Below are 13,138 nucleotides of genomic sequence, written 5' to 3'. Positions count from 1 at the left end.
CTTCAGTATCATTTTCCTGCCCTAACAAAACTCCCCGAGCCAACAACAACACCTAACAAACCTAATTATGAGTGAAATAGCCAAGAGGTGAATGTATGCAATGGAAAATGGACAGCGGGAGATCGGTGTCAAATATTTGTACTAAAACACTGAGGGAAATCTGACCATCAGTGTTACAGGAATCTAATCACTGTTAAGCAGGCTCTATTTAGCGGTGTAATTAATACGTGTGTGGACTGAAATCAAGGCTGTGGGTCTGTGGTTCTCCATAAACATGCTGGCACCGCTTAGGGGAAAAGAAGCTTAAAAGCAAACAGATCCCAAAACAGGAATCAGTAATTACAACACAGGTGTGGATGCGTCACGAGCCTGGGTAACCGGGACAGACAGATCTGGGTCTGGCCTGACAGCTGTATAAGAAGATCATCAAGATCTCTTTAATTATTTAAAGAATCAATAAACCATTGCATTTATTGTGTTTGTATAAGTAGTTAATTGTTTACTGTCCCGGGCCGCTCACGTGGCGCAGCAGTAAAAACACACGCTGGAACCAGAGCTGGATCTCGAATACATCGTATCGATTCTTAGCTCTGCCTGCCGTCTGGGCTGAGCAACCACATGAACGACAATTGGCCTGTTGTTCAGTTATGGGCGGGACTAAGCTGGAAAGGCAATTTCTCTCATAATGACTTCTGCTGGCTGATTGATGGCGCCTGCACAGAGATGAGAAAAGAGTGCTCTCAGGGTGTGTCTCTCCGTACACAGTGCTGAGCTGAGCTGCACTGTACTCGTCAAAGTGTAGGTGACAAGATGCATAAGGTGGCTGCCCACGTGTTGGACGGGGAGTGGGTTGGCTTTGTTCTCCTCAATCAGAGCAGGGATGGGCATTGGTGGAGAGGAAGCATGATGCAATCAGGCAATTGGACGTGCTAAAAAAAAGGGAGAAAATACATAAATAGAATTTTTTTTTTAATTGTGTACTGTCCCAAATAAACATATCACTTTCAACTGATCCATTCTGGTCAGGGTCACAGTCAGTCCAATTTCTCCTGGAAACACTGGGTTTTTTTGTTTATTGGGATTTAAACGTCATGTTTTACACTTATTCATGACAGTAATGGTAGATACTTATCACACAAGGTTATATCGAACACAGTCCTGGACAATTTTGTATCTCTAATTCACCTCACTTGCACGTCTTTGGACTGTGGGAGGAAACCGGAGCTCCCAGAGGAAACCCACACAGACACGGGGAGAACATGCAAACTCCGCACAGAAACGACCCGGACCGCCCCACCTGGGGATCGAACCCAGAACCTTCTTGCTGTGAGACGACAGTGCTACCCACTGAGCCCGGAAACACTGGGTGAAAGGCAGCAACAGGATGGAAATGCTTTGAACGGCTTGTACCCCCCACCCTAAACATTGCCAATCATTTCTGTGAAGATGCCTGGCAGACGACAGCACCACTGGGATATGAACCCGGATCTCAGCAGAAGTGGGCTAACATAATAGACCGTTGTGCCACCCATATCGTACGAGTAAACACTGTTACACACAACCGATATCAGTGGTGTCAACAAGTGCACACTTGGGAGGAGGTTAGGAAGGGATTATGACAATATTTGGAACATCTACAGCCATTCAGATTTGCGCTGTGACTGAACAGAAGCCAGATCTTGGCTAACATCTTAACACTTCATCTTGGTCAGAAGCACTGAGAGCAAAACAGGAAGACACTGCACAGGGCAGCAATCGATTCCAAAGCAACACTCAGCCACTCACAACTAGTTTCAAGTAACCAGGTTACCAGGATCCATGTATATGTGTGGCACCATGACCGGACTATGTGGGCGGGGTCTTCAAACACTGTGTAAGGACCCTGATTAGCAGATAAGAGAGGCGCCTGTGCAGAATGCATGGGTGAAAAAGGGTTCCACAAAAGGGCTGCACACAGGTTGGAGGAGGCGTGAGCAGCAATATACCCACCTCGACTGCAATCAGGGATCCCCCAGCAGCGGAAGACAAATTGACTATGCTAAATCGGGAGAAAATGGGAGAAAATGCATAAATAAATAGAAAAAAGAATGAGTCTGGTTTTATAGTGAAACACTAGACACAGGACAGGAATACCCTGGACAGGGCACCAATCTATTGCAGGGCTTCAGCCATCTCACAATCAAACATAGCCAATCATTTCTGTGTAGACACCTGGCCTGCTGTTAGCACCCCTGAAAAATATATAAACTAAATATGTACCCTTGAGGGGGCCACTTTCCTTTTTATTTAATCTCATTTTATCTCATTTACTGAGTCTGACCTTTTACTTGTGAGAGTTCACCATGACATTTGTAATATATTTAATTCCTGATCTTACTGAATTAAGCTTATTCAGCCTCTCTGTGTAAACTGGTGTTAAAGGTTATAATCAGACCTGCTTGGCTGGCTCAGCTCGGTTGGTATGTTTGTCTTCGGACGAGTTATAACTAGATTTTGTAATCTGTCACCTGTCACAGGGATGGACAAATACTTGTCCTGGCACACTGAGCAACTGAACCCGTCAGTGTGGCTGCCCAGACCCATGTGGTTTTGCCCAAAAAGAGAAGCTAATGCTCCATGTTCTTCTTTTTCTTTGTCAACCATCTGCATGTTTTGTGTAGGGTAGAGACCAAAGTTCCCAGTAGAACACAGGAGATATTATGAAATATCATGCTGGTCTGAGAAAGCTTTATAGTCACTCTTGAAAAGTGGAGGCACTTAAATCAGTTCTGATGGGCATCAATGCTGAACATATTCCTGCTGTAAGGAAGTAGAACTCCAGTACAGGAGAACTTCCCTATTCTGGCCTTATGGCCCTGATTTTACAGAAGTAAGGCTGTGTTTTGAACTTTGGACCGGCTGATCAGTAATAATTAGGGCTCTACTAAATTCATGGGGAAATGTGCTTAATTTCATGGACCTTGTTCATTAACATAATGAATAAACCTTTAACATATCATTTTAATTGAGTTTTACCACAAATTATTTCAGCAATGAGGAATTTCTTCCAAAATAATATAAAAACAGCCTGAAGACTGGCTGTCCCGTCCCTTCGCTCTGTCTTAAAGATCTAAGGTGATAGATATGCTGTTATGTTGGGTCTAATTTTAAACTATTCCCCTGCGACCCTATAGTTACGGTAACTGGGCTCAAAGGGATGCCATGGCAAATTCCTTCAACAAGTTCCAGGAAGTGACTCCATTATCCAAAATAATGAGAGTGCGCTGTAAACTTCTATAAATAAGCACTGACTCCAGACACATCCCGTACTTCAGCTCTACAGTAATCCAAAATCCGTGTCCCTTTCAGAATCCCTGTGATGGCAGTTTGAAGGTGATTAAACCAGACCATGACGACTCATCTGAAAACATGTGGCTGGTATCAGATTGTAGGAAAAAGTTCATCAGCAGGAAAAGTCTGTAGGAATGCAGGTCGTGTCCTACAACTGGGGATCCATCGACCGAACGTGGTTAGATAACGGAAGAGTTCTGAGTTATCAGTGAATGCTGTATTGGTCAAGGTCTCTAAACCCACGCTGTGATACTGCAGACAAAACATTTGCTTAGTAATGTCTAAGAGCTAATAATAGAGCATTAGGAAATGTACTAAGATTAAATATACCCACAGCTGAACTCTAGCTTTAAATTGGAAAATAGAAGGAAATGTTGATTCAGCAAACGTTGGATTATATTAAATATAAAATGACTCAATATAGAGACGTGTAAATGTATTTTTTAATCAAGTTTTTACTTGCATTATTGATCTCTGCCCTTGTACTATAAATGATGCAGTTATTTGGATATGCTGAGGTTGGGTGGTTGGGTGTTTGATGTCCTAATAGCTTTATAGGGCACCTGAAAGTGATGTGATGATCGTTTACATGGTAAACTATTTATTTTTCTGTCTTCACAATTGTATCATTATTTTAAATATTTCTGTTACTTTGTTGTTAATTAAATCAGTTTATTAAACAGAGATGCAAGAGCTGAAAACTGTGACCACTGATGAAGGTCTAGAAGATGACCGACTCAAACAGCAGCAACAGATGAGCGATCGTCTCTGACTTTACATCTACAAGGTGGACCCACTAGGTAGGAGTGTCTAATAGAGTGGACAGTGAGAGGACACAGTATTTAAAAACTCCAGCAGCGCTGCTGTGTCTGATCCACTCATACCAGCACAACTCACACTAACACACCACCACCATGTCAGTGTCACTGCAGTGCTGAGAATGATCCACCACCTAAATAATACCTGCTCTGTGGTGGTCCTGTGGGGGTCCTGACCATTGAAGAACAGCATGAAAGGGGGCTTGCAGAGAAACAGATGCACTACAGTCAGTAATTGTAGAACTACAAAGTGCTTCTATATTGTAAATGGAGCTGATAAAATGGGCAGTGATTGTAGAAACAAGGAGGTGGTTTTAATGTTAACGTTGATCGGTGTATATTTCAATTTTGTACTAATTACTAATGTGGATGAGCAGTCACAAAAGCCTTTCACAGCCAGCTGTACTGTGTATGACTCTGTATGAGACAAAAAAAACTTTGATTTGATTATATTTGTTTTTATTTTTTGAATTTTCTATTTTTCCCACTTTTTCCCCCCAATTTTTCTCCCCTAATCTAGTCGTGTCCAATTACCCAGATTATGTCCTCTATACTGATTCGACCCTTTATTCGACTGACATACGCCCCCTTCGTTACGCACAGTCGGTACAGACTGCATTTTTCACCTGAACGAGTCGAGTTCATACAATTGACGGGCACTGTGTACGGAGGGCCACACCCCCATCAGCATTATTCCTCAGCCCTGTGCAAGCGCCATCAGTCAGCCAGCAGGGGCCGCAGTCACACCAGTTACGGGGACCTATGATCCGACTTTCTTACCCTCTAACCCTGAACAACAGCCAATCGTTGTTCATGCTGCCGCCCAGCCTAGTCAGAAAGGCAGAGCTGAGATTCGATACGATGTATTCGAAACCCCAACTCTGGTGCGCTAGCGTACTTTACCGCTACGCCACTTGAGCGGCCAATTTCATTATATTTGATGGAATGAGGTTATTTGAAGTATGGTGGGTATAAATTGTAAAGGTAAACAGAGTTAAAAGCTCTGCTACCTGCTATTAGATGTTAAGATCTAAAGCATGTCAAAGAATGACAAAATGTATTTAATGATAGATGTCAGTGGCGGTGGGCTAGTGTAACAGACCGCTGCACCACCTGAGCCCAGGGAAGTTACCATATTCACTCATTCCCAAAAACGTGGTGCCATAAACTAGGAGCTACATGACTAGTCAAATGCATTCTGGGAAAAGTAAGGAAGAAACATAGTGTCTATTATAAAACAGTCCAGTATCCAAAACTACTATAATTTTCTGAAAATTGTTAAGCGGGTGGACAATTAACCACATAATTGCTCCTCCTTGAGATGTAAATATACAGGGCATTTTCAATTTACATTTACATTTTCAGCATTTAGCAGACGCTCTTATCCAAAGCGACTTACACAATGAGCTGAACACGATGAGCAATTGAGGGTTAAGGGCCTCGCTCAGGGACCCAACAGTGGCAACTTGGTGGTGGCGGGGCTTGAACCGGCAACCTTCTGTTTACTAGTCCAGTACCTTAACCACTAAGCTATCACTGCCCTATTCCCCAATCACCGCCCCCCCCCCCCCCAAAGCCAAACAATGTTGCTAAAACTATTTACTAAGACGTTAAGTCTTCATTTCTACACTACTAACTTGTGCAGTTTTAAATGATTTATTATTATTACTTTAATTTTATGATTGTTACGTCTCCCTCTATTATACACAGTTCTTTGTAGGTAAATAAATAAATCCTTACTCAAATTCAACCACTCCAAGCCTGAATAAACATTGGGGCACAGCATGTACTAAGTAAGCACTTATCAAACAAAGCTCTTACGTGATTGGTTAGTATGAGAAAACATGATAAGGCCTATGCTAAGCCAACCATAAAGATAAACAAAGCAAACTAAAAGCTGACAGAAACTCAGAGGCACCCTGCTTTGCGATGAGGGTTTGGCTGATGTAATGTTACACTGTGCGTGCCCGCTTTGCCCCCGTCTCTCAGGCTAAAAACAGCACAGTGCTAATCACCCCTAAGAACTGCTGATCCGCATCTTAAAAGACTTCATGATCAGGGAAATGGTGTCAGACTCCACTTCTGGTGTTTACCGCTTTAATACACCTGACGTAGCTCTTAGGAAAGCTCTTGGAAATGGAAAATTCTTCATCTCTGCATTGCTGTGGGTCCCTCTCACCATAATTAGCATAAATAATAACACAAATGCTAAATAATGATTGAAAGGAAGGCCAAAGTCAAACTCTAAACTCTAATGAACTGACATGTGTAAAGGGATTCAGTCAGGGACACAGAAGTTCCACTATCTTCAAAAAACATTTGAAAAAACTGCTGGACTGAGAATAGTCCACCAACCAAAAATATCCGGCCAACAGCGCCCCGTGGGCAGCGTCCTGTGACCCCGATGAAGGTCTAGAAGATGACCAACTCAAACAGAAGCAATAGATAAGAGTTTGTCTCTGACTTTACATCTATAAGGTGGACCAACTAGGTAGGAGTGTCTAATAGAGTGGACAGTGAGTGGAAAACTCCAGCAGCGCTGCTGTGTCTGATCCACTCTTACCTGCACAACACACACTAACACACCACCCTCATGTCAGTGTCACTGCAGTGCTGAGAATGATCCACCACCTAAATAATACCTGCTCTGTGGTGGTCCTGGAAGAGTCTTGACCATTAAAGAACAGCATGAAAGGGGGCTAACAAAGCATGCAGAGAACTAGATGGACTACAGTCAATAATTATATAACTTCTAAAGTGCTTCTTTATGGTAAGTGGAGCTGATAACATGGACAGTGAGTGTAGAAACGAAAGGCGGTGGTTTTAATGTTATGGCTGTTCGGTGTGTGTGTGTATATATATATATACATTTGGCCCAAGACTGGAACACACTCCGGGCCTATCTATCTATCACAGGGTTTCAGCCATTCCCAAACAAAGCCAATCATGTCTGTGTAGGTGCCCAGCCGGTCCATAGCACCTGCTGAGATTTAAACCCAGACCTCTATTAAAGTATGCAGTTCTGATAAACCTCTAACGCTCCTGCCTGTGGAGGTTCCTTAGTACCATCATGTGGAATTCTTGGCTGCTACCTCTACAGTTGACGTTCTGCTAAATTTAGAGAGTGGGTAATAAAATATGGATGCATGTACATCAGAACCTATGTTAGTTTAATACTGATGTAATAAAGAATATATAGTGGTTCACCTTCCAAAGCAAACTAAAAAAGGTAACACAAGCCATCACTTAACCCTTACAGAGTGTGATTCATCCTCCAAACACATTTAATTTGGAGCTTCCTAATGCCTTTAGAATCACTGTCGAATTTAAGCTGCTGTGATTCACTCCACAGAGGATTTATTAAACATTTAAACCAGCCTAGCTCTCTGAATAATTGAACGTGGCAGCAGGAATGAGTCAGAGAGGAACTGCACATCAAAATCAGCTGATAAATGACCAGAAAAATAGGAACAATTTGTTTGTTTATTAGGATTTTAACGTCATTTCACATTCATGACAGGAACGGTAAATACTCATTACATTTACATTTTCAGCATTTAGCAGACGCCTTTATCCAAAGCGACTTACAGTACAGTTACAGTATACAATCTGAGCAATTGAGGGTTAAGGGCCAAACAGCAGCAACCTGGCAGTGGTGAGGCTTGAACCAGCGACCTTTCGATTACTAGTCCTGTACCCTAACCTCTAGGCTACAGCTTGCCCTTGCCCTCATTACACAAGGTTCATCAGTTCACAAGGTTATATAGAACACAGTCTTGGACAATTTTCAACCTCACTTGGATGTCTTTGGACTGTGGGAGGAAACCCATGCGGAAACAGGGAGAACATGCAAACTCCACACAGAAAGGACCCGGACCGCCCCACCTGGGGATCGAACCCAGGACCACCTTGCTGTGAGGCGACAGTGCTACCCACTTAGCCACCGTGCCGCCCGGAACAAACAAACTGCATTGTATTTTGTTTATATAAACTAATTAAGAATTTGATGCATGCAACACACTCAAAAGTGTTAAGTACTGACCAACACTTGTCTCTAGTCTTGTCTTCCTTAATTACTCCTATGAATGTCTTTTTGTATTTATTTTAGGCCTTCTTGTATTTATTGTAATGTTGTCTACCTGCACTGTACTGTACTGTCTTGCACTTTTTGTTCTGTGTTGCACCTTGGACCTGGAGGAACGTTGTTTCGTTTCAATATGTACTCATATATAGCTGAAATGACAATAAAACCTCTCTCGCTCTCTCTCTTAAGTCAGGCAGTCATTTTTGCCACAGTTTTAAACCCCCTTCCAGGGAGGCACGGTGGCTCAGTGGGTAGCACTGTCGCCTCACAGCAAGAAGGTCCTGGGTTCAATCCCCAGGTGGGGCAGTTTGGGTCCTGACAGGTGAAGTGAATAACACTGATTATCTCCTCATCACGGCACCTGTTAGTGGGGGGGATATATTATGCAGCAAGTGGACATTTTATCCTCAAAATGATGTTAGAAGCAGGAAAAATGGACAAGAGGATTTTAGTGAGTTTGACGAGGGCCAAATTGTGATGACTAGACGACTGGGTCAGAGCATCTCCAAAACTGCAGCTCTTGTGGGGTGTTCCCGGTCTGCAGTGGTCAGTATCTATCAAAACTGGTCAAAGGAAGGAACAGTGGTAAAACCGGCGACAGGGTCATATACGGCCAAGGCTCATTGATGCACGTGGGGAGCGAAGGCTGGTCCGTGTGATCCGATCCAACAGACGAGCTACTGTAGCTCAAACTGCTGAAGAAGTTCATGCTGGTTCTGATAGAAATGTGTCTGAATACACAGTGCATCACAGTTTGTTGCATATGGGGCACAAACACAAAATAAGGAAGGTGAAATGCCTTTAGAATTTGATCCCCAGTGATTCTAAATGCCTTTAGAATCACTGTCGAATTTAAGCTGCTGTGATTCACTCCACAGAGGATTTATTAAACATTTAAACCAGCCTAGCTCTCTGAATAATTGAACGTGGCAGCAGGAATGAGTCAGAGAGGAACTGCACATCAAAATCAGCTGATAAATGACCAGAAAAATAGGAACAATTTGTTTGTTTATTAGGATTTTAACGTCATTTCACATTCATGACAGGAACGGTAAATACTCATTACATTTACATTTTCAGCATTTAGCAGACGCCTTTATCCAAAGCGACTTACAGTACAGTTACAGTATACAATCTGAGTAATTGAGGGTTAAGGGCCAAACAGCAGCAACCTGGCAGTGGTGAGGCTTGAACCAGCGACCTTTCGATTACTAGTCCTGTACCCTAACCTCTAGGCTACAGCTTGCCCTTGCCCTCATTACACAAGGTTCATCAGTTCACAAGGTTATATAGAACACAGTCTTGGACAATTTTCAACCTCACTTGGATGTCTTTGGACTGTGGGAGGAAACCCATGCGGAAACAGGGAGAACATGCAAACTCCACACAGAAAGGACCCGGACCGCCCCACCTGGGGATCGAACCCAGGACCACCTTGCTGTGAGGCGACAGTGCTACCCACTTAGCCACCGTGCCGCCCGGAACAAACAAACTGCATTGTATTTTGTTTATATAAACTAATTAAGAATTTGATGCATGCAACACACTCAAAAGTGTTAAGTACTGACCAACACTTGTCTCTAGTCTTGTCTTCCTTAATTACTCCTATGAATGTCTTTTTGTATTTATTTTAGGCCTTCTTGTATTTATTGTAATGTTGTCTACCTGCACTGTACTGTACTGTCTTGCACTTTTTGTTCTGTGTTGCACCTTGGACCTGGAGGAACGTTGTTTCGTTTCAATATGTACTCATATATAGCTGAAATGACAATAAAACCTCTCTCGCTCTCTCTCTTAAGTCAGGCAGTCATTTTTGCCACAGTTTTAAACCCCCTTCCAGGGAGGCACGGTGGCTCAGTGGGTAGCACTGTCGCCTCACAGCAAGAAGGTCCTGGGTTCAATCCCCAGGTGGGGCAGTTTGGGTCCTGACAGGTGAAGTGAATAACACTGATTATCTCCTCATCACGGCACCTGTTAGTGGGGGGGATATATTATGCAGCAAGTGGACATTTTATCCTCAAAATGATGTTAGAAGCAGGAAAAATGGACAAGAGGATTTTAGTGAGTTTGACGAGGGCCAAATTGTGATGACTAGACGACTGGGTCAGAGCATCTCCAAAACTGCAGCTCTTGTGGGGTGTTCCCGGTCTGCAGTGGTCAGTATCTATCAAAACTGGTCAAAGGAAGGAACAGTGGTAAAACCGGCGACAGGGTCATATACGGCCAAGGCTCATTGATGCACGTGGGGAGCGAAGGCTGGTCCGTGTGATCCGATCCAACAGACGAGCTACTGTAGCTCAAACTGCTGAAGAAGTTCATGCTGGTTCTGATAGAAATGTGTCTGAATACACAGTGCATCACAGTTTGTTGCATATGGGGCACAAACACAAAATAAGGAAGGTGGTCATAATGTTATGCCTCATCAGTGTATATAAAACTGACTCTCAGGATTACTCTCCAAATTACTACTAAATTACCAGTGAATACAAGTGTTTGAAATAAAACGGTAGATTCACCGTCATTTGCTCTCTAACTGTGATTGGTTCATAATATTTTAGGTGTAAATTACTGTTATGTAAAGAGTGCAGGGGGTAAACCCAGGTTTGTGCTTTTACCGTTCATTGTGGTATGAAAGACAACGTTAAGGACACAAGATCCCTTCTATCAGTAAGTGATTTGACCTTTGTTCACCCCACATCAAAGTAGGTGAGAAGTGGGTGAGAGGAGGAAGAGTAAGTTTCACTTTGATGATACAGCGTTCACTTACAATAACAGCCGAGTTACTTCTGAATTATTGCTGCAATAAATAATATCACAGCAAATAAAATAAAAGAATAAACAGTCATCCTACCTAACGTAGAACGGAGAAACGGATCTCTCCTTTTCACTGGAGCTGAAATTAAGCAAAAAACAAAAGGTAAAGTTAGGATCTAATATGATATTAGGAACAAGTCTTGTCTCAAATAATTATTATAGCCAAAAAGCACCATGCTCCAAATGAACTCTAGATGTGGCAAAAACATCCCATCTGTAACCATCTGTAATGGACCCAACTGTCATGAGGATAGGTAGAGGAAGAAGATGCCTCCCAGCAGAGGGTTGACATGTCAGTTCCTCTTAACTGAAAGTCACCTGCCCTTGGCCTTTTTCCATAACAATACAGCAAGTGAAGAAAATGAAGAAATGACAATTATTCAACCCCTACCTAAAATTGCTGATCTTAAAACCTGCTGCTAGTATTTATGACCTAAAGTTGGGTTACAACATGAATACACCATTGAGAACTGAATACCCACCCTAAATCAGCTTTAGCTGTGATGTCTTATATACACATCACCCAAAGATTCAATTTTGATAAAGTTTGTTGGAACCATGGTGCCACTTTTGACCAAAAAGCACAGAACAGAACAGGCCAGACCAGAATACACCAGAAGGAGTTTGGATAAGCCTGCAGAGTTCTATGGAGTGATAAATATAAACTAAAACTGTTTGGCCACATGGATCAGTGATTTGTCTGACACAAAAAAGACAAGGTTTATGACCAGAATAGCACAGTCAAGCATGGGATGGGTCCATGATGATGTGGGATTGCTATTATTATAATAATAAAACCCCGGTCTGTACTACACCACTTTCGAGCCACTGGTCTCACTCGTCTTAATCCTCTACCCAGAACTCAAGGAAGACGAGCATCAAGGATCTTCTCTGTACTGGCACCCAAGTGGTAAAACACTCTTTCCCTGTCCATTCGTCCATCTGAGTCTCTCACTGTCTTCAAAAGTTGATTTAAAGCCCCAACTCTTTACTAAGCACTTAGGCTGAGCAATAACATGCACTAACTAACCTTCTATAGCATCTATTCCTTTGTTCTAACAGGTTTCAGCAGATTTGTATCCTTGGACTGTTGTCTACTTAAACTAGAGTAATGAAGTGGAAGTGGAGGCTCTTCTGTAAGCCGCTCTGGATAAGAGCGTCTGCGAAATGCTGAAAATGAAAATTATAACTATTATAATAATTATTATTATTATTTAACACATCTCTGACACTACCTGCTACGCAACCATGATAGCTCCTTACCCATAAAAAATAAGCAAAAAAGAGTAAAATGACGCAAAATATACACATAAACACTGTAGTAAGTGAGCAGTGTTTTTACTACCACATCCTAAAAAAGAAAACTGTCTGAGTGGTCCTGATCTGCACCAATCAGGTTAAAAGATAGTATAATACTGACGTGGCGGCATGGTTGCTAAGTGGGTAGCACTGTCGCCTCACAGCAAGAAGGTCCTGGATTTGATCCCCAGGCGGGGTGGTCCGGGTCCTTTCTGTGTTCATGTTCTCCTCGTGTCTGCTAGGTTTCCTCCCACAGTCCAAAAACATGCAGTCAAGTTAATTGGGAACACTGAATTGCCCTACAGGAGAATGGGTATGTGTATGTGTGTGTATGTGTCTGCCCTGCAATGGACTGGCGCCCCGTCCAGGGTGTTGCTGTGTGCCTTGCGCCCACTGAAAAGCTGGGATAGGCTCCAGCACCCCCGCGACCCTAACTGGATAAGCAGTTAAGAGAGTGAGTGAGTGAGTAAGTGAGATAATACAGACGTGTTGTTCGATTAGGCGAGAGAAAATAATAAGATAACGGTGATACTGCATTTTTATGACCAAGTGGCGGTGATTAATCTAGCTGGCACAGAGCTGGCGTGATACGTGCCGCAACATCACGTAGCTTGTGTGTGTGAAGGGGTGGAGAATAATCCGAATGTGTTTGCCAAGACAAAATGAAAAAGTGAATCAAGCAACTTCAAAGAAACAGATCACATGACTGCTAATGCTACAGGATTTATGAATGTGTGTGTGTGTGTGAACATTCCCTCCCACAAGATTGAACAATAGAGCATTTTTACATTCA

At 42.7% G+C, this 13,138-nt stretch overlaps 1 protein-coding gene across 1 annotated transcript in view; it reads right to left on the bottom strand.

The window, feature by feature from the left end:
* Nucleotides 1–13,138, bottom strand: part of fam13a (family with sequence similarity 13 member A) — a 108,303-nt gene that overhangs the window by 39,648 nt on the left and 55,517 nt on the right. The window contains exon 9 of the mRNA XM_062996241.1: nucleotides 11,084–11,125. Within this exon, the coding sequence (XP_062852311.1) occupies nucleotides 11,084–11,125 (42 nt within the window). The remainder of the gene's footprint in view (nucleotides 1–11,083; nucleotides 11,126–13,138) is intronic.

This window comes from Trichomycterus rosablanca, chromosome 5 (assembly GCF_030014385.1).
Source record: "Trichomycterus rosablanca isolate fTriRos1 chromosome 5, fTriRos1.hap1, whole genome shotgun sequence".
In the NCBI taxonomy this organism is placed as follows: Eukaryota; Metazoa; Chordata; class Actinopteri; order Siluriformes; family Trichomycteridae; genus Trichomycterus; species Trichomycterus rosablanca.
Note: the sequence above shows the minus strand (reverse complement) of the source record. Positions and strands in the feature narration are given on the sequence as shown.